General features: G+C 62.5%; 2 protein-coding genes across 4 annotated transcripts in view; one reads left to right on the top strand and one right to left on the bottom strand.

Annotated features, from left to right (window-relative positions):
• The window catches only part of LOC309618402 (uncharacterized protein), a 52,630-nt gene extending 46,500 nt beyond the window's left edge, over positions 1-6,130 (bottom strand). For all 3 annotated transcript variants that reach the window (XR_014238450.1, XM_082372102.1, XM_082372101.1), the window contains exon 1: positions 5,786-6,130. The gene's annotated coding sequence lies outside the window, so the exon portion shown is untranslated. The remainder of the gene's footprint in view (positions 1-5,785) is intronic.
• A 235-nt stretch (positions 6,131-6,365) lies between these two features.
• TBX2 (T-box transcription factor 2) lies at positions 6,366-15,903 on the top strand. Its single transcript, XM_082372881.1, has 7 exons — positions 6,366-7,106; positions 8,226-8,493; positions 9,496-9,642; positions 10,845-10,921; positions 11,031-11,194; positions 11,648-12,282; positions 14,499-15,903. The coding sequence occupies exons 1-7, from the start codon at positions 6,712-6,714 to the stop codon at positions 14,949-14,951; spliced, it is 2,139 nt and encodes a 712-aa protein (XP_082229007.1). The 5' UTR covers positions 6,366-6,711; the 3' UTR covers positions 14,952-15,903.
• The last annotated feature ends 4,102 nt before the right edge of the window (positions 15,904-20,005 follow it).

Below are 20,005 nucleotides of genomic sequence, written 5' to 3'. Positions count from 1 at the left end.
GCGGGGGAGCTCCAGGGCCCCCGCCCTCTTTGCACGCACCCCATCCAACCCTGGCGCCTGAGGAGAGATTAAATCTTCAGTGCCCTCCACCCGACCAGTTGGGCATGCTAGTACAAGGGGGACCTGAATCACACTCGGCTCTGAAGGCTCAGTAGATGGCCCTGCATAGGGTGGCTGAAGCCAGTCCCTCCTGCCTGGGAACCTGCGGGGTGAGGAATCACATGCCAGAGTGAGGCATGCTGGGAACGGAAGGAGGCCTGGGCCCAGTCGGGGCTGCGGGACGGCAGCAGCTCTTCCCGTTCCAGCCCAGCTGGAGACACTGATGTGCCTGGCATACCCCCCACCCCAGCCAGAGCAGCGTTTCAGTCAAAAGGGGACAGGGAGGGAGGGAGGGGCATGCCACCAGATTGCCCATGCACACTGGCCATGGCCTGGCTCCTTGGGGATGGGTCCAGAGCTCAAGGAAGGGTCAGGCCCTCTGAACCCACCCTAGGCACATGGATGGGGCAAAGACGGACAGCCAGGAGCGCTCTCCAACCACGCAGGGGACCGGCTGGCAGCTTAGAGCCAGGAGTCCTCCCTGGCTCAGCCCTTTCCCTCCAGGGGGTGCAAAACAGCTGTGGCCTCCTTCAGTCAGGGAAAGTGGTGGGTGTAGGGCTGGACTTGCCGGCTGAGCTTGCAGGACAATCTGGTTATTCATCTGCTCACAGCTAGGGCAACTCTTTGAGTATGTGGGGGAAGGGGGAGGATAAGAGAGGCCAGATAAGCTGGCCCCATGGCGGCTGCCACTGGAGCTGGGGTTATCAGAGAGGCCTTGGGTCTGGCCCCCGGCTAATTGGAGAGGTTATAGACCCTGCCACAGCCTGTAATCAGCTGGAAGTGAGACTGGGCCCCAGGGTGGGGGGCTTTACTGCCCACTGGCCCGGGAGCAGCCAGCCTCCTGTCCTCTAGAGATAACACCCAGGGCCAGCTCCACCTGACCCCGAGCAGCCCCAGCAGACCCCCATGATGGCATTACCCTAGGAGGCCGTCGGAACATGCATCTAATTGTGGCCTGACCAGGTGACCTTGAGGAAGCCATGTGACCTCCCTGATTCTTACAGCGCTACCTGCTCAACAGGCAAATCACTATGGACTTTCTCTCAACTTGATGGAGGAAAAAATACCTTCATGGTTTGCGAGGAGGCTGATGGGAGCTGGGGGGGCAGCTCAGGGAGGGAGGGCACTGTCTGGGATTGATTGGAGAAATGGCCCAGTGGTCCCAAGGTAAATGCAGGTGCACAGCACTCTGTCAAACACTAGTGTCGGCTCCTCTGGAAGCAAGCAGAGGCCAGAGCAGGCAGCTGCCAGTCTAAGATTGGAAATGGTTTCTCACTGCTGAGTTTTCTGATTTTCACAGATCAGGGAATCTCTAAACTAGAAGGCACCCAAAAGAGCACTATTCGGTTCTCATTTTGCAGATGAGAAGCCTGAGCCTGAAAGAAGCCTTGCCCAAGGTTAAGAAGTCACACAGCTAATCTGCTGACCCCTGTCTGCTCCATGCTCCTCACATGCCCAGGCCAGTTCCCTTAGAGGAACTGCATTCTGCACTGACCTCCCTGTCCTGGGCCCGCACACAGTCCAAGACTCTGAGCCCACTCACCCCCATTCTCTACTCCTAAGAGCATCCAGCCCTGGCCCCTGGCTAGCTTTGAAGCTGCTCCTTTGTCCCCGTGAAACTGAGAAGGCAGCCCCCTCCTGCAGACCTAGAGCTGGAAACTCTAGGGGCAAAAGGGAAGAGCATCTTGTACCGTCTTGTATTCAAAGCCAGAGCCCAGCCTGAGGGTGGGGCCCTGGAGTCTCAGTATTGCATTGCTGCAGGAGCAGGTGTAGCTAGTGGGACAGCAATGACATCACCAGCTTCTAAGGAGTGGCCTTGCTGTTTTTTAAGGTCCTTGGGTCCCATCCCAGCTCTGCCACCGGTAGCTGTGTGGCCTCGGGTAAATTACTGCACCTCTGGGCTCATCTGTAAAGTCGGGGGGAGGGGAGCACACCCAGCGAAGAAGAGCAACAAGGTCCAAGCAGGCAAAGAGGAAGCTGCAGGTCAAAAAAGCAAAAGATTGGTTGGAGGCCCAGAGGCTGACCAGAGGCCAGGTAGCTCTTTGGGGGGGAGAGGGAGGGCAGGTGAGGCGACGCTGGAGCCCGGATTGTCGAGAACTACCCCCGAAGCTGCTCCAGGGAATCATGGCCCGCTCTAGGCGAAAGCTAATCAAGAGCCTGGTGAGCGCGCGCAGGCCAGCCCCGCCCCTCTCTCGCAGGTGGGCTGGTCCTAGGGGGGTCCTTTTTGTGCTTTGCCCCCTCTCTCAAGCCACACAGCAGCGTGGCCTGTTCACTCTGCCACGATCCCAGGCACCCACACCCATGATCTCACACCCGTGCTCGTCCACGCACTGGCAGGTCCACAGATGTGCACCTCACTTTTACCGACCCCTGCGTCCCAAGCGGACTGCTGCGAACCGAGGACCTCGACCCCAGAGCATAGAATAGTCTGGAGCTCTCAGGGTTATGGAATCCCCAAAACTCTGGGGAAGTCGTCCGAAGTCTGGCGGGGATGAGTCTTGGGTTGCCGGGCCCTGTGACCTTGCTTGCCCTCAGGTGCAGAGCGACGACCCTCAAGGGCCAGGGCTGTCCCGCGCCAGAGCTGCCAGCCTGGGCCTTGCTTTCGCGTCAGCCTGGAAGACTGGGGACTGGGCCGCAGAGGCCGTGCTGCCTAGGCACTTCCCGGGACGTAATCGGAAGAAGTGGCCCCGCCGCCTGTCCCGGCGCAAGGCCTGGGCCACAACGCAGCCGGGAAGAGGTCGCGCCTCCCGCTCTCCCCGCGCCCCCCGCCCCATCCCAGCCACTTGGCCCGACCCTGCGCGGGGTAATTGGGTCGGGAGGGAGGCGACGGACGGGCGGCGACTCCAGAGAGACTGCGAGCCTGTCAGCCGCAATTTGTCTAAGTGGACGGGACAGGCCGGGCCGCTGCGGGCCGGGGTCATCGAGGCCGCGGCCCCCACCCCAGCCAGACCCGGGACCACGGGGGAGCCGGGCCGGCCACTAAACGGGGCTGGCTGGCGCCAAGGCTCCGGGAGGCGCGGGTCCGGCCGGGAAGCCGGGGATGGGGAGCAACTCTGTCTATCCTCCCCGCCCCTTCTTCCTACACACACAGGCCAAGACGAGGATGGACGCGCCCAGTGGCACCTCCACTACTGGTCACCGGCATAGGGCCACACACGTCACCCGAGCTTAGCCCGGGCACACTCATAAGCCACCGCGCACTCAGTACCAGTCTCACGCCAGCGCCCCGCTACCCGGACGCACGTCCCCTCTGCCACAGGACCATACACCCCAAGCCATCACTCCATGTAGGAGCACGCAGATCCACGCCCAGTCACACAGACCAAGACACCGGGCGGGGACCAATCCCGGGAATGTCCCAGCAGTGCCCCTTGACCCCGCGAAAGGTTAGGGGGCCAAGGACGGACAGCAGCCAGGCCAGGCTCGGGACCACGGCCACACCCGGCCCAGGCCGCCCCCGCCCGATTTCCGGGTTGCGGGAAGCACAGAGCTTATTGAGCGCGTGCAACGGGCCGGAGGCCCGAGGCCCGCGCCCGCCCGACGCCCGGGCCCTGGACGGCCTGGGAGAGGGAGGGGCGGCTGAGCGCGCGTCCCCCGCCTGTCTGCGGGGCCCGGCCGATGCGAAGTGACAGGGGCCGGAGCTTTGCTGTGGAGCCTCGGCCGCCTGGCGCCAGCCGCCCCCGCCCGTGCCCTCCCCCTCCAGCCCCGGGCGGCTCGCGAGGCGCCCCCCAGGGCCTCTTAAAGAGACACGCACTCTCAGCCCCGGGGACCCCCCCCCCAGAGGCGCCTGTTCCCGGGAAGAGGAGGGGGGGTTAGACCCGGTGGGGGGAGGGGCCGAGCGGGAGATGGGCGCCGCACGGCGCAGCACCGGGGCCTCCTGGGCCTCCCCTTCGCGGGTTTTCGTTGAGCCAAGGATAGTCCTCGCTGGAGAGTTTGGCTGGAGGTGTTGGGGGTAGGGGGAAAGGGGGATGGAAATTCAGAATATTAAGAGCGGCTGTAGCGACCTCGGGTTGGTTGCGGGACGACGCGGCAGGGCAGATGATGGGGTCCTGGCCGGGAAAGAGCCTGTGGCCGCCGGAGGGCAGGTCCGTGGCCCAGTGCTCGTGGCCAGGTGGGATTGTGGTCCCCAAATGCAGCCGCTGCATCGTCGCCGCGGGGTTTCTTGGGCGAACAACCCGGACCAGCGTGTTTCAGACTGCCTGGGCCTTGGACCCCGGACCAGCTACAGACCTTCTCCAGGAAAATGTCCAAATTGCACACACTTAGGTATACTACACGCCATTCTTGCAAGTTCGAAAGTACGTGTACACACACGACTTTGCGAGTGCATGCACGGATTCCCAGGCCTGTGCCCGGATTCCTGGCTCCGGAACGCTGCCCTGGCTATTATCTGGTCACCTCACCAACTGCGCAAACCTGTCCACACACATCCATCCCCAGGGGCAACATCTCGCCTAAGACGGAGCCGGCAGGACTTCGCCTGTGCAAAGCTGCAACGGATCCTGCCCCGGCTGCATAGACTGCGCAGCGCGGAGTCGAAGATTCGTTCTGGACAGAGAGGAGGCACTAAGAGAGGAGCGACCCAGTAGAGAGTGAGGTCGTGAAGAAAAACCCTTTGGGGGCGGCGCCCTGTTGCGCGCTGGGTAGGGGGGTAGCGAGATCTCCGGGGTCGGCTCAGAAAAGTAGAAAAAAAGTTCGGGGAGGCCAAACCGCTCCGGCCGGTCCCCAACCCGCACTGCCGTGGTGATCAGATTTTACACGGCAGGTCTGCGTGTGCAGCGACAGGATTCCCTGCGACTGGTGTGCGCAGCGGATGGGACACTGTTGGATGTGGGCTGTACGCGCCCACAACGCCGGCGCAAACCCGCTCCGGCAGAACTCACCCGCCTTTGCATTGGTTGTGCGGGCAGAAGTGTCACCCGTGTCTAGTGCGTGGTCCGTCTTGCCTTCGGAACGCGACCTCCAGGAATCAGTGTCAGGCCTGAGACTGATTCAAGGCAGGTGTGTAGCCGCTTCACTGGGCGCACGCCTTAAGTTCGGCTCCCGCTGCGCACAGAAGGCACGACCACAGTGGGCGCGAAACACACACACACACACACACACACACACACACACACACACACCAAGGGCGGGAGGCAATACTGGTGCTGCCTGAGAACAACTGCGGCAGGCGGGGGTAGGAGGGGGGGTGGAGGCTCAACCGCAGGTGCGCACAGACGCTCAGACCCCCACACTCGTTACTCGGCATTACTGAACCTGGGAGATGTGAGCTTTCGAGAGCTGGAAACAAATTCTAGGAAAGTGGAGGAGAGAGGATGCCGGTGTTTAGAATGAGGGGTACTTGTGTCTTTGGTACCGGATGCGGCGAAAATTCGTTGGGTCGCGGGTCAAGAACCTGGGGGCTGGATCCGCCCGCGCCTTGCCGCCCTGTGCTCGGCGGAAGGTGCACTCACACCTTCCCAGCCCCGAGGACCCGCTCTCCCGGCAGTGGGAGAGCTCTGCTTAGATCGGGGACGCAGGCGGATACTGGGCTGAGTCCAGGGCTTTCCCGGAACTCCTGGTTCCTCCTGAGTCTTCCTGTGAGGGGAGGCGCGGGCTAAGGGGTCCCCGCGTTTCCCGAGTGAAAGGCCGCGTCCCGCTCCCGCCCACGCCGTCCCCTCCAGTGCTCTGCAACGGCTCCACTCACCAGCTCCCGCCACCTGGGTTCCGCTCCGGGACCTCGGCAGCCAGCGCCTCCCGACTCGCCCGCCCACCGGCCTCTCTTTCCAGCACCCGCAGCCTCCCTCCGGAGTGCAGGGGCCCGGGCGGCGCCACGGCCGGGAGCGGGGTCGGAGGCCAAGCTGGGGCGCGGGCCAGAGCTGCCGGGCCGCCGGGCGCGGGAGAAGGAGGGCGCCCCCTCTCCTCTCTGGGCCGTGTCAATGCTTTGCACTTGGGGCGGCCTGCGGCTGGGGGTTCTTCCCCAGGGCCCTGGGACCCGGGCGCCCCCCGCCTCAGGCCCTTTCGGCAGGTCGGGTCGGCCCGCCGCGCTTTCCTGTTCGGGCGCAGGCAGCCGCGGGCGCGGGCGACGGGGTGGGGGCCGGGGCAGGGGGAGGGGTCTCGGGGCTCGCTGGCTCGTCATTGGTTAATATTTTATTCTGTTGACATGTTTTCTTACTGCTGAGGCTTCCGACACCTTCTCCCCGGCCCCCCCTCCCGGCCGGAGCTTGGCCTGAGCTGTCAAAACCCCGCCCCCGGAGACCCACAATTGGTCCAAAAAGCGTAAAATCAGCAATCAAGGGGGGCCTGGCTCGTTAGCGCAGGGGATCCGAGCAGGGCAGGACATGTGAGATAGTCACAGTTTTCCAGAGATCACGACAAGATCTAACCAGTCGCGCGTGGTCCCCGGCGCCGGAGCGGGCCAGCCCAGCCCAGCCCAGCCCCGCGCAGAGCCCCCGCCGCCCCCGCGCCCAGAGCCCCGCGTCCCTCGCCGTGCGCCGGACGGGGAACCGGGAGGAGCTGCCACCGCGCTTGCCACCTGGGTCGCCCTTCCTCCGCGTGCGCCGCCGCCCGGGCCGGGGGTCCGAGCCGCGCGCCCCCGGCCCCGGCCCCCGGGCGCCTGGGCCGGATGTCCCGATGAGAGAGCCGGCGCTGGCGGCCAGCGCCATGGCTTACCACCCGTTTCACGCGCCACGGCCGGCCGACTTCCCCATGTCCGCCTTCCTGGCGGCGGCGCAGCCCTCCTTCTTCCCGGCGCTCGCACTGCCGCCCGGCGCGCTGGCCAAGCCTCTGCCCGACCCCGGCTTGGCGGGGGCGGCGGCGGCGGCGGCGGCGGCAGCGGCGGCGGCCGAGGCGGGGCTGCACGTCTCGGCACTCGGCCCGCATCCGCCCGCTGCGCATCTGCGCTCGCTTAAGAGCCTGGAGCCTGAGGACGAGGTGGAGGACGACCCCAAGGTGACGCTGGAGGCCAAGGAGCTGTGGGACCAGTTCCACAAGCTGGGCACCGAGATGGTCATCACCAAGTCCGGGAGGTAGGGCGGCCGGCTGGCCGGAGGGCGCGCGGGTGGGCGGGAGGGGCACCCGACAGCACCCATCAGCGCCGAGCCCGCCGCTCTCGGCTCCCTGCTCGCTCGGGCCCCCGCACCACGCTTAGACAACCAAGTTGACTTTTCTTATTTGGCAGCGAACGAATTTTTTTAAACCAAAGCATCGAAATCTCCCAAATGAATACGAAAATATGCTCCTGCAAAATAGCCCCAATCGGTATAAGTCCCAAAGCCGAGGAGGCCCCGCGGCTTGGCCCTGGCGGGTCTCCAGCGGTCTCGGCTGCAACTCCTCAGCCCCGCGGCCTCGCTCTCCTGCCTCCGAGTTTGGCTCGGTGCTCCGGGCAGATGCAGCGTCTCCCGCACTCTCCTCCGACCCTGGAGCCCAGAATGAGACTCGCACCCTGCTAGGCCCAGGCTGGCCCACTGGTTCCCGCCGGTCGCTGCGTTCTCGGCAGCGAGCCCCGAGCCGGCCCGGCTGCAGCCTGACCCGGCCTGGAGCCTTGTCCGCGCCGAGGAGCGAGGACCTCCAGACGCTCACGCCGCCCTAGGCCTTAAGGCCGGAAGAAAACTACAGTCCCCAACCACTCAAGCCTTTGACTCAGATACGGAGAATCCAGGCCTCAGGCTCACCCTCTTCCCCCGAACTTCAGGGTCAGGGTCCTTGTTCGGTGCTGTAACCCAGTTCCTTCCCCCAAACAAACAACATCCGAATTTATTTATGAGAGCTTCGGTCCCAAGTGGATATATCCCCTGAACGGATTTCAGGGAGAGTCAAGAGAAGCGGGTGTATTTATAAAGGCCCTGGATTTCTTTCATGAAAGCTCGGCTTTCATCTCAGATGAGGGAGAAAGAGGGTCACTAGATCTGAGCATAGGGCCGTTGGGAAACCTTATAAATAGGAGAGGGTCTTGACAGGCAGAAATGGGGTCTCCCAGGAATAACAACCGCAGGTGGTGTCTCCCAGGCAGTAATAAGGGGGAGAGCAGCGACAACAGAGGAACACAGGTGGGGAAGCTCCAGGCAATGGTGTGTGGGGGGGAGGGGGAGGGGTCCTCCGACAGAGAGCCGGGTCCCATGACGTCTCCATCTTTCCCTTTCTCGCAGGAGGATGTTTCCTCCCTTCAAGGTGCGAGTCAGCGGCCTGGACAAGAAGGCCAAATATATCCTGCTGATGGACATCGTGGCCGCTGATGATTGCCGGTATAAATTCCATAACTCGCGCTGGATGGTGGCGGGCAAGGCCGACCCCGAGATGCCCAAACGGATGTACATCCACCCGGACAGCCCGGCCACAGGAGAGCAGTGGATGGCCAAGCCGGTGGCCTTCCATAAGCTGAAGCTGACCAACAACATCTCCGACAAGCACGGCTTCGTGAGTGCAGGGCGGATGTGCAGATTGGGGTCGGAGACTGAGCACCGGGCACTGCAGGCAGTGGGGGGAGGAGAGGAGACCGCGGGATTCCCCAGAGGGGAGCGCTTGCCGAACCGGCAGGGTGCCCCTGCCCAGGTCACTGCCCTGTGGCCTGTGCCGGCTGGGCCTGGGCCCAGAGGGCTCTACTCTGCAAGCCTGGAGAATGGTGGGGTTGGGGGCCGCTAAGCTCCAGGCTGCTCACAGCCTGAACTCTCGTCAGGCCTTCCAAAGCCCCTCCTAGAGTCCAGCGGGAGGCAGGTGCGGCCGGAACTGGGTCGTGCAGCCGCTGGTCTTTAGGTTCTGAACTTGGAAGCCCTGCCCAGGACCTCAGCTTGTCCTCACCCTTCCCCGTGAACAAGACCCGGGTTCCCATCCCTCTCCCCAAACGAGGAGATTTAAAAGTTAAAACAGCCCCCTCCATACCTTTTCTGAGACTCCTTTCCCTCCTCCCACAGGCAGATTGCCCGACCAGGAGGAGGGAGTTTGGGGTTCTCACCGTTTCTGCCTGAGCCAGGGCCCCAGCGAATGGGAGGGGGGAGTTCATGGGGCAAAAGGGACTTGCTGTCCGGAGGTAGGGCAGTCGATGAGCCCTCGAAGGTCCCAATCTTCTCTCCGTGGGGTTACTAGGGGCTTAGCAGTGAGCCCAGGAAGAGAGGTTAAGAGTGGCATTGTAGGGGGGTTTATTTTGTTTTCTGTTTTCAACTGGGGTAAATTTTTTTTTAATGGAGAGAGAAACTGTGAGGAAGAAAATTGAGAGAAAAAATAAAAGAAAAAGTAATACAGGAGGGAAAAGAAGCGGAGAAGACAGGAGAAAACGGGGAAGGGTGGGGGGTGGAATGGGGAAGGCAAAACCCTGAGAGAGACAGAGAGAGATGGAAAGAGGTCGGGTCCCCAGAGAACAGAAATGCTCAGGTCACAGGCTTGTGGGGGGGGGCTGTCGGCTGACCTGCGCCCTCCCCGCAGACCATCCTGAACTCCATGCACAAGTACCAACCGCGCTTCCACATCGTGCGAGCCAACGACATCCTGAAGCTGCCCTACAGCACCTTCCGTACCTACGTGTTCCCCGAGACCGACTTCATCGCGGTCACTGCCTACCAGAACGACAAGGTGCGCGGGACCGGCGGCGGGCCCAGCCCCTGCACCGATGCCCTCCCCCACGTGCAGGCTCCAGCCCTCCACTCACACCCGCCCGCAGCCCCCCGCGCCCTCACGGCCCACTCCCGAGCACCAAGCCTCACGTCTGTAAGCGCAGCAGCCTCCGAAATCCCCCAGGCTCTCTCGCAAGCCCGCGACATGTACCCACGAGCCCTCCCGGGCACGCGAGCAGCTGGGCGCTCGTTGGGGTGGGGATATTTACTTAGCAATTAGCAGAGACTCCGGGCCGTGCTGACATTTTTACATTTTATTCGTTTATTTCTTGGCTCAGGGATGGGAATTTAAATGAAAAGAGGGCGCCAGAGGCTATCTGCCCAGGCGTTCCTGCTGCTAGGAACCCAACGCTAGGAACAGGGGGCCCAGTTTTCACTCTCCTGGGGGAGCCAGAGGGCGGGACAGGTGACAGCCCCCACCCCGCCATCCTTCTCTGGGTCAGTCCAGGCCCGGGACCCCTTGGGAGGTGCTTAGAGACTTTTCCTTCAAGTGAAAGGGCCTTTTCTGCGTGCTGCCTTTCTACACCCTCTCTCTAGAGAGGCAAAGCACCACCCCACTAGGCCTGTGCCCGTGTGCACCACTCTCGGGTGAACGACAGTGTCTGAGTGTCCTGCCGGTCGTTTTTTCTGTCCTTGTGAACCGATGTGTCTGTCCCACGCGGATATGCGTGCACCATTTGGAGTGCCTTAGATTCGTGTGGAGGCGTGTGAATTCGTTTGGTTTCCTGGGCACTTGTTTTGCCTGTGTGTACTTGCATGTGTGCAGCCCGTGAGTGTGGTTGACTTTGTGTGTGTCTGCTGACCTGCGTGTGCTCTGCCGTCTGCGCCCTGCTCAGGTTCCGGGTTAGTTTAACTTGAGTGGCCTCGTGGGCCTGTGTGCACGCTTGGACGGATTTCGACTCTGGATGCACAGCTTTGGGCTTGTGTGTGCAAGTTGAGGGATTATGCCTCGAATAAAGTTTTTGGAGGTCGCTTTCCTCGAGGCCCGCCCGCCGGCCTCACCTTGCCTTGTGGCTTGGAGCGTCCTATCCCAGGTGGGCGGGTACCAAGTGTGCACTCCCCGGGCTCTCGTCTGGGCGGGCAGCCGCTGACCTCCGGGTGCCCCAGGCCAGGCTGGAAGAGCCGCATCCTGACCTGGCGCCGCCCCCTCGGTCCCCGCAGATCACGCAGCTTAAGATCGACAACAACCCGTTTGCCAAGGGCTTCCGGGACACCGGGAATGGCCGGCGGGAGAAAAGGTGAGGGTGCACGGGACCGCCCTGCGGCGGTGCTTGGAGGAACAGGACATGGAAGGGGGCGGTGGGGGACTGCGCTGCGCTCTGACCCGCTCCGTCCACTTATCCCCAGGAAGCAGCTAACGCTGCCGTCGTTGCGCTTGTACGAGGAGCACTGCAAGCCAGAGCGCGACGGTGCCGAGTCGGACGCCTCGTCCTGCGACCCTCCCCCCGCGCGGGAACCGCCACCCTCCCCGGGGACAGCGCCTAGTCCCCTGCGCCTGCACCGGACTAGAGGTGCGGATCTGACGGGGAAGAGAAGGGGACCGGGAAGAGAAGGGGAGGGTGTCCACCGGGCGCCAGGTGGCTCGGTGCTCAACATCCGGCCAACTTAAGGCTTGGGAGAAGCGTCAGCAGTGAGCCTGGGAGCCTCTAACCCAGGACTCTCCGTGAGGGCGGTCCCAGGTGGCCCGCAGATCCTGCTGGGCTCCGAGTTAGGGCCCTGGCGCTGGGTGACTCTATGGCAGTAAGGTTTTCTCTACCGGGTTCACCTTCTCCCACTGTACATAAGAGATCTTGGATGAGGTGACCTACAACTGCCCTTAGCCCGACGAGCATCTAGAAGCTCCTCCGACTTGGCATGCCCGAGAGCAGGCTTTCGCACGTCTCTCCGGCCCGGCGCAGACACCGGGAGAGGCTTCACGCCTGTCTCTCCCGGGCCGTAACCCCGCGCGTCCTCTCTCCCCGCAGCCGAGGAGAAGTCGTGCGCCGCGGACAGTGACCCAGAGCCCGAGAGGCTGAGCGAGGAGCGCGCGGGGCAGGCGCTAGGCCGCAGCCCGGCCCTGGACGGCGGCAGCCCCCCTCGCTTGACCGAACCCGAGCGCGCCCGGGAGCGGCGCAGCCCCGAGAGGGCCAAGGAGCCGGCCGAGAGCGGCGGGGACGGCCTGTTTGGCCTGCGGAGCCTAGAGAAGGAGCGCGCCGAAGCCCGGCGGAAGGACGAGGGGCGCAAGGAGGCCGGCGAGAGCAAGGAGCCCGGCCTGGCGCCGCTGGTGGTGCAGACAGACAGTGCGTCCCCCCTGGGCGCCGGACACCTGCCGGGCTTGGCTTTCTCCGGCCACCTGCACGGGCAGCAGTTCTTCGGGCCCCTAGGGGCCAGCCAGCCGCTCTTTCTGCACCCGGGACAGTTCGCCATGGGCCCCGGCGCCTTCTCCGCCATGGGCATGGGCCACCTACTGGCCTCGGTGGCAGGCGGCGGCAGTGGAGGAGGAGGCGGGCCAGGGACAGCCACCGGGCTGGACGCAGGCGGGCTGGGTCCCGCGGCCAGCGCGGCAAGCACCGCCGGGCCCTTCCCGTTCCACCTCTCCCAGCACATGCTGGCATCTCAGGTAAGGCCTGTGAGCTGGTGGCAACACGATGGAGGGAGGAGGACTGAGGTGGGCAGAGGAGACAGGCATAGGGCTTGAGGATGCCATAGGCGCTCCAGTGCTTCCAGCCGGCAAGGACTCCCTCCTGGGGAGACCCAATGGACCCTCTGGAACACACCTAGGTTCAGGGAGACTAGGATTGTAGGTCCAGGGTTTGCAAGGGCACTGCTTCTGACTCCTGTGTGACCTTGGGCAAGTCCCTGACCCTCTCTGGGCCTATTTCCTTCCCTGTAACCCTAGCATAGAGTGGCACCCGTTAGACTCTTTCTGCTCTGGCTGCCCTGGGCTTCTGTAAGTCCACTTGCCTGGCCTGCCTCAGGACATTTTTCTTGGGAACAAAGATCCCTGGCTCACTGTCAGTCCCTGAAAGGTTAAGGTGGCTGGACAAAAGGAGTAGGAAAATTTGCAATATGTTCTGGATAATTGACGACCCAAATGACCCACCTCCCAGATGTCTCTGGTCCCTTTCAGACCCTCCAGGAAGTCCTCTGACCTGACAAAGGACTGGGCTCTCCCTTCCCCCACACCGGGTTTCCCAACTCTCCCAGCCACATGTCTCAGAGATGAGGGGCTCGGTTCCCCAGGCCCAGGTTGAAATTCTGAGCTCCCAGGGGAAAGTTTATGAAACTGTGGCCAGCAGCAAAATAAGAAGATCTGATGGGGAGAGCGGCCTCTTTGGTTGCTTGGGTGGAATATTCCCTGTGGAAAGATTTGGAATCTCTACATTCATTTTCCTCCCTCTGAGGTTTCTGGCAAATTGAACCCGTGAGATCTTATCTTAAGGGAAGGAAAATAGGAGTTCAGATCTGAGAAGGCTCCTTTGGTTCAGAAGCAAATATTTTTAAAGTGGGGGAGGGGATTCTGAAATGAGTTTTAAATAGAGCTCAGCGTCAGGGGTGTGTGGAGTGAGTGTTTGAGGCACTAACATCACATATCTGGGGATCTGAGCTGGCAAGGAAGCCTCCAGAAAATGGAGTTCAGGGCCTGGAGGTTGAATCTGCACCCTTGAGTCGGTGTGTATGTGATGCCTCCTCCTCAGACAAATTCTGGTGATAAGCATGGGCATCAGAGAGGTCACAGGGAAGTCAGGGCTTCTAGACACAGCCTGGTCAACAGGTGCAAGGCCAGGGCAAGAGTACTCAGCACTCAGGAGGCATCACTTGGTGTACTGCTAGTGGTTAAGTTCTCAAGCCAGGATAGCTCACCTCTGGCCATCAGGAAGAGCCAAAACCTGGGAGATCTGAAGCCTCCCTCCTTCCTCTGAGACACCATGTCTGAATGCTCAGTAGGGCTTGACCTTCTCAGGAAGGATATTTTCTCATTCCTGACTAAGCTACTTCTCTTCCTTCTCCCTGCCTGAGCCAGGCCTGAGGCTCCCCGGAAGCCCAGCCCAGTCAGCTCCTGCCCTCCTCCCCATACCCACATACTGTGTGGAGTGAACATTATCTCAAAGGTCAGATAATCCAAAAGCCGGGCCTCAGGGACTCAGGCAGTGTTTGTCCAGGGTTTCCCAGCTACTGTGCTTTCCACAGGCAAAGACTTTACATTCCTTCCTCAGCTGCCACTTAGGTGCCGCCAGGAGTTCTTTGTATTCAGGCCAGTTTATATACTGATTGGCATCTGTATCCTTCTCCTGGTCCAGGCAGGAGACCCCTGAGCAGGTGGGCAGGCAGAGGGAGAAATTTACAAAGACCCCCGGCCCCCGCCCCACCCCTCGCCTGTGCTTCCCCAGCCCTGCGGGGCACCTGCGGACAGAAAGGCTGGGGAGGACACTGTTGTAAGCGAGCAGAACCTCCCTCCCAGCACAGCCAAAGATGCCTGCTGGCCACCTGGCCCTGTGCCAGCCCTGTTTCCTCCCTCAAGGCCCATGCTAGTTCAGCTGCCTGTAATGGCCTTCCCATACTCGGATTGTAATACCCGGCACAGAGCTTGATGGCGCCAGGTCTGTGCATCATAACCTGAAGCGAGCTCCCCTTCTAACTGGGTTTGGCCATAGGCATACCGGCTCATGCCTACCTGTGCTTTTTTGGGATTACAGTCATGTGAGCTCTGGTCTCATATTCCTAAAAACCGTAGGGCAAGGATTTCCAGTTGTAGCACCACCCCCAGAGCCCAGATCACCTGCAGAAACACCTCAGGCAGGATGCCTAACCCTTGTGTTGTTCTGTTTCTTCCAGGGAATCCCAATGCCCACTTTCGGAGGCCTCTTCCCCTACCCCTACACTTACATGGCTGCTGCTGCCGCAGCGGCCTCCGCTTTGCCAGCCACTAGTGCCGCGGCTGCTGCCGCCGCTGCCGCAGGCTCCCTGTCCCGGAGTCCCTTTCTGGGCAGTGCCCGGCCCCGCCTGCGCTTCAGCCCCTACCAGATCCCAGTCACCATCCCACCTAGCACTAGCCTCCTCACTACTGGGCTGGCGGCCGAGGGCCCCAAGGCTGCAGGCGGCAACAGCCGGGAGCCCAGCCCGCCGCCCGAGCTGGCTCTCCGCAAAGCGGGGGCCCCGCCCCGCGGGGCCCTGTCGCCCAGCGGCTCAGCCAAAGAGGCAGCCAGTGAACTGCAGAGCATCCAGAGACTGGTGAGTGGGCTGGAGAGCCAGCGAGCCCTCTCCCCCGGCAGGGAGTCGCCCAAGTGAGGGGGCCGCTCAGCTGCTCCGCTGCCGCGCAGGCCTCCTGAGCTGCCTGCCCCTGCTGCTTGAGACATGTACAGCACAGAATGGGTATTTATTTAAATAAAGGAGAAAAAGCGGGCTGCAGCAGCTGGAATGAAGCCCCGATCAGCCAGCCAGGGCCTGGGACACTTCCCTGGGCTTCAGAAGGAATCCGGCTGCCAGGAACGCAGTCGCGTTGGAGCCACTGGATTTGGTCCAAGCCTGCTCCCGTGTCAAGGTGTCATCGGCGGGGCCCTCTCCGGGTCCTCCAGCGCTGTGGGGAGGCCTCGTCCCTGGCCCAGCCAGAGGCTGGCTCTTCGGGAGCCAGAAGGTGCCGGGGTCAGGCGGGGGAGCCCCAGAACCCCTAGCCTCGGGCTGGGACCGCTTGAGAATCTGGGGTGAGGGGTGCTGGGGTCAGTGAAGATTCAAGTCAGTGTAGACTTGAGCTGAGAGAACCTGTTCTTTTAGTCCTTCCACCTCTTCACCCAGACAGGCGCCCCTCCCACCCCTGGGTCAGCAGAGGGAGTGGCACTTCAGCCTTGAGTCCCCAGGGGAAAAAAAAAAAAGATATTTATGAAATAAATGGTAATTTGTGTAAATAAGCTTTAAGGTTCCCAGAATATGCAAATTGGTATTAATTTATTCAAAGGTGTACATTGCTGTGTACATAATATTTAGAGATTAACTCATAGCATTTAATTTTTTTTTTTCATTTTACATGAGCATCTATATTGTACAGGGCTGGGGGGTGTCCTTGGCTGCGGGAGAGGGCCCCGATCCCTGGAGGAGCTCCCACCCCGCCAGCCCCTCGGCCCCTGCGCCCGGGCTTTGCTCTTCCGGCCCGCGGGCTCCACCTCAGGTTTTCACTTTTCGCTCTGGAGCGAGACGAAACGACAAAAACTCGAGAAAACAATAAAACGCTACAATGCGAAGTGAACGGCGCAGTGCGCTCTGTGGGTCGCGCGGGGCAGGGGCGCCGCAAGCGCGTCAGGTGGGACTGGAGGCGGGGACCGAAGGTTGGGCGCCCCGGGCTCGGCGGCAGCTGCTCCCCGGGGGCGGCTGCAAGGCTTGGGCGGCGAGCTGAGCTGCAAGGCCGGGCGGCGCCGGCGCGGGCTGCGGGCTGGGCCGGGAGGCGCCGAGCCGCTGCGAGCCCCCGCGCTCCCAGCGCGTCCGCGTCCCAGGCCGGGGGCCGGGCTCCCTCTGCTGGCCGCCAGCCTCTGTCCGCCTCTCCCGCCACTCCGCGCCGGGCCTCCCGCTCCCAGTCTGGGGCACCACCGTGGAATTGCACCCCCTTTCAGAGCCTCTGGGTAGGTGGGGCTGATAAGATGGGTGCTCCCTGCTCCCTCTTTCCCTTCGGAGGAGGGGTTTGGCCATGGTCCCCCATATACCGCGGACCCTAGAATCCTTTTCCATCTCTCTGTCTCCTGAACCTCAAAAAGAAACGTTCTCTCCGTATCAGGGTTGTTGACTAGAGTGGCAAAGTCTAGCCTGAAAGTTCTCCGGTGGAAATCACCTAAATCCCTCTTGGGGGCGTGGGGAGTGAGGGTCACTAGGCTCTTTCTTTTCCTGCCTCACTTTCCCCTTGTATAGTAATGGGTTCAGATGGTGATCTCTCAGGGAGCTCCACTGTGTCAGTCTCCATTAGGCCTCCTTCCCCGTGGCCCACGTCTGCAAGGACAGCTGCCTCCTGCCCCTATCCCATGAGGGCGGCATCTTCTCTCTTCTTCACCCAGCCAACAGGTGTCACCAGCCCCAAATCCTAGCAGTGGAAGGGATGGGAGACGGGCGGTCACTCTTTCAAACCCAGTTCCTTCCTCATTAAGCCTTGGAGATCCATAACACCCTGGCCCAGCAGGCTGCTCAACTTGGGTACTTTGGGGGACGAGAGGCTCTGGCTTCCTGTTCACCAGGGCCATCAAGGATGGTGAGATGGAGGAAGGGTGAAGGAGGAGGTGGAATTGGCCTCCAAACTCCCAGGACACCTTCTTGGGCCGACACATTTGCAAGGAAGAGAATCATGTCTGCCTCTTCCAGGGAGGGAGCTGGCCACAGGTCACGCTGAATTCGGCGAGGGGCTCAGCCAGTGAACCAGTGGGAGGGCCAGAACACTGTCCCACTCTCGGAGGGTGGGCTCCGGCTTCCGTGCCTCTGACCTTCGGGCGTGCAGGACAGTGAGGCGGGCAGTTCAGGAACAAGGTGGAGCAGAAAGTCCCTTTTCTCAGCTCAAATAAAATCCTCTGTGGACAGTGTGTTTATTCGAGGTCTCTTCGGGCTAAAAACGCCTCTAAAATTCGAAGAGGGGCGCGTTGGTTTCTTCCGGTTTCTCAGTCAGCCCGTCTAGGAAGAATTGGGAAGAGGCTGCGGAGCGAGCTGCTGACACCAGGGGGCAGCACCGACCCGGAGCCGCGGGCGGGCCCGCGGGCAGATGGGAAACTGGAGGAAGGTCGCTGTCAAAGCCGGGCAGAGCGGCCAGTTTGAGGCCGCGTTCTCACCGCGTGGTGGCTGCAGCGCCCCGGGTGGGGTGGAGTGATACTCCAAGGCCTCGAGAGGCCCCGGGCCCCGAGCGCAGCTTGGCGAGTCGTCCCCCCTTCCCCCCTGACCCCCAGCCGCACAGTCCCCTCCCTGAGTCTCCCTCGCGCCTCTGCGCTGGGTCCCAGCTGCGAGCCTGAGTTCGGCTGCGGGAACCGCGCGGTCGAGTCCCAGACAAAGGCCAGGCCGCTCCCTGGCCCAATTAAGCCACCCGCCTCCCAGCTTTCATTGTTCCCGGGGTCGCCAATTAGCCCAGGCGCCCCGCGTCCCGCCACTCCGGTGTCCCAAGGCCTCCTTAACCCTTCAGGGCCTGGCACCAGGCGCCCTAGACGGCAGAATCCCCGGCGGACGAGTGTGGAGGGCTTGCTGAGCTGGTGTGTCCCCGCGAGGCCCTGTGCGTTGGGACTGCGGGGTGTGAGAGGGAATTGTACGTGTCGGCGTGGGATTGTGAGTGTGATTCACAGGGGAGTTTGGAGGCTAGGGGTCTGGGTGTCGGGGGCTCCGTGAGACCCCTAGCGGCTGGGCAGCGAGGAGTGCGAGACCTAGGGGACCTCGTTTCCTCTTCTGCCAATCCGAGTCTCCCGAGCCCTCGAGTCATCCCCCTACCCCTACCCCCACCCCCGCCAACCCACCCCCCAAAAATGCTGCCGTGGAAAATCTTGAGCATCAGTGGCCCCGCCCTGTCCTCCCCAAGGGCGCAGAACTGGGACCCGCCTCCGCAGCTTACCGCGAACGTCCACGCAGGCAACCCCTTGCAGACAGAGGGGCGTGTTCAGCTTGGTGCGCCCCATGACACCCACAGGTGAAAGCCCCGGCTGCAGGCCCCTCCCCGCCCACCCCCCCCAACCCCCGTTTCCCGGGTATAGGACGGTTCAAGGGACAGAGTCTCGATGAAACCGAGGTTTAAACTCTGAGCCTGCCTTCCTCTCTGCTTTGGGAAGTACCCCACATCCAATCCCACTCTGTCGTCTCCTTCGCCGTCCTGGACCCCAAAGTCCGTAGCACCAGCCCGGCATACAAGGTCCGTCGAGGGGCCAAGGGCTCCGTGCTCTAGGGCCCGGGCAGCAGAGGGGAGACCTGTGAGCGCCCGGGTTAAGGGGCAAAGGTTAAGGAGCCTGAGCTCCGGGTCCTCTCTGGGCACTCCCCCAGGAGGGCCCTTGGCAGTGCAGCCTGGTCACCCTCACTGAATACGTTCCTGTCTCCGTCCGAACGCGCCGGGGACTTTGATTTGCCCTTGGAGCTCCTTTTGGACTCTCTGGAGGCGCGGACCCGCTCACCCCACCTCTCACTCATTCCCGAAGCACCAGGTTCCCAGAGCCGACGGCCGCCCCTCTTCTCCAGTCCCCTCCTTTTGGTACCTTCCGCAGCTCCCGGCCAGGAACGGACCTGGAGCGAGCCCTGTCCGGGGACCGTGGCAACTCCCCATATGCCCACCAGATGGCGCTTTAGGACAGGGGCCGGGCGGCAGCCGGACAGCCCGCCCCGGGCTAGAGCTGGGGAGGACCGAGAGCCGCAGCAAGAGCGGCGCGGAGGCAGAGCCACAGACTACCGTAGATCCAGGCCCAGAGATGGGCACAGGCAGCCAGCCAAGAGACCGAGGCGCTCCGTGGAGCCCAAAGGAAGCTCTGGACAGCGGCTGCAGACACAAGGATGGGATTGCCCTAGGCTCGGGATGGGGGCTGCCTTTCTCCTCGGGGCCGCCCTGCCGGGCCAGTTCCCCGACCTGCGAAGCCCCAGCTGCAAACACCCACCGGCCGCCTTCTGTGTGCCGGGCGGGCTAGGGCCCTCGCGATCCCTCTCCGGGCAGGAGGCCGCCTTCCGGACGTCTCAGAAGCGGGGCTGTGGGCTTGGACCCGTCGCGCGCCGGACGAACTGCTCTGCCCGGCGGGGCCCCCACGAAGGTGCGGGGTGGGGGGATAGGAGGTTGAGGCGGCTCCCGGGAGATGGGCGGGATCCAGTGGGCCTCCCGCTGGGAGGTGCACTGAGGCGCCTTCCTCCCCCACCCCTGTCTTCAGGGGCAGGATGGGCCCCCGGTCCCCCACTGCCACTCCGGGGCGAGACTTGCGGAGCTGCTTCCCCAGGGTCCTGCCTCCGTGGGCCCCGGTGCCAGAAGCCCTGGGGAGGCTTCGGGTCTGCGTTGTTCCAGTGGGAAGCGGTGGGGACTGGAGAGGGCACAGGGGTCAGCCTGAGAATCTCTCCCTCGGGTTTAAAAGCCACCAAGGTTCTGGGTCAGGTTTGAATGGGGACAGGGGAGTGTGAGGCCCAATGTCCTATTGCCAGTTTGATTCGGGGCCGAGGTTTGGAAGGCTGATTCCAGCTGACGCTTAACGTCCCCAGGTGAGCTCTGGCACTCTCAGAGATTACCTCCCTTATTATTAACTAAGGATACACAGCTAGAAAGCTGCGACACGGTCACCAGCTTGTTGTGTGACCCCAGCCGGGTGTCCTTCCTGCCCTAGGCCTCCAGCTCTTTCCCCTTCAATGTATAACACAGGATAGAATCAAACCCA

Source organism: Balaenoptera borealis, assembly GCF_965194805.1.
Source record: "Balaenoptera borealis genome assembly, chromosome: 20".
Lineage (NCBI taxonomy): Eukaryota > Metazoa > Chordata > Mammalia > Artiodactyla > Balaenopteridae > Balaenoptera > Balaenoptera borealis.
Note: the sequence above shows the minus strand (reverse complement) of the source record. Positions and strands in the feature narration are given on the sequence as shown.

Bases quoted from the DNA above. Each gene is read 5' to 3' on its own strand.
- TBX2 (XM_082372881.1), top strand. From the start codon at position 6,712: ATGAGAGAGCCGGCGCTGGCGGCCAGCGCCATGGCTTACCACCCGTTT. The intron at 8,494-9,495 runs GTGAGTGCAGGG...CCCTCCCCGCAG, and splicing joins TCTCCGACAAGCACGGCTTC to ACCATCCTGAACTCCATGCA. The intron at 11,195-11,647 runs GTGCGGATCTGA...CTCTCCCCGCAG, and splicing joins GCGCCTGCACCGGACTAGAG to CCGAGGAGAAGTCGTGCGCC.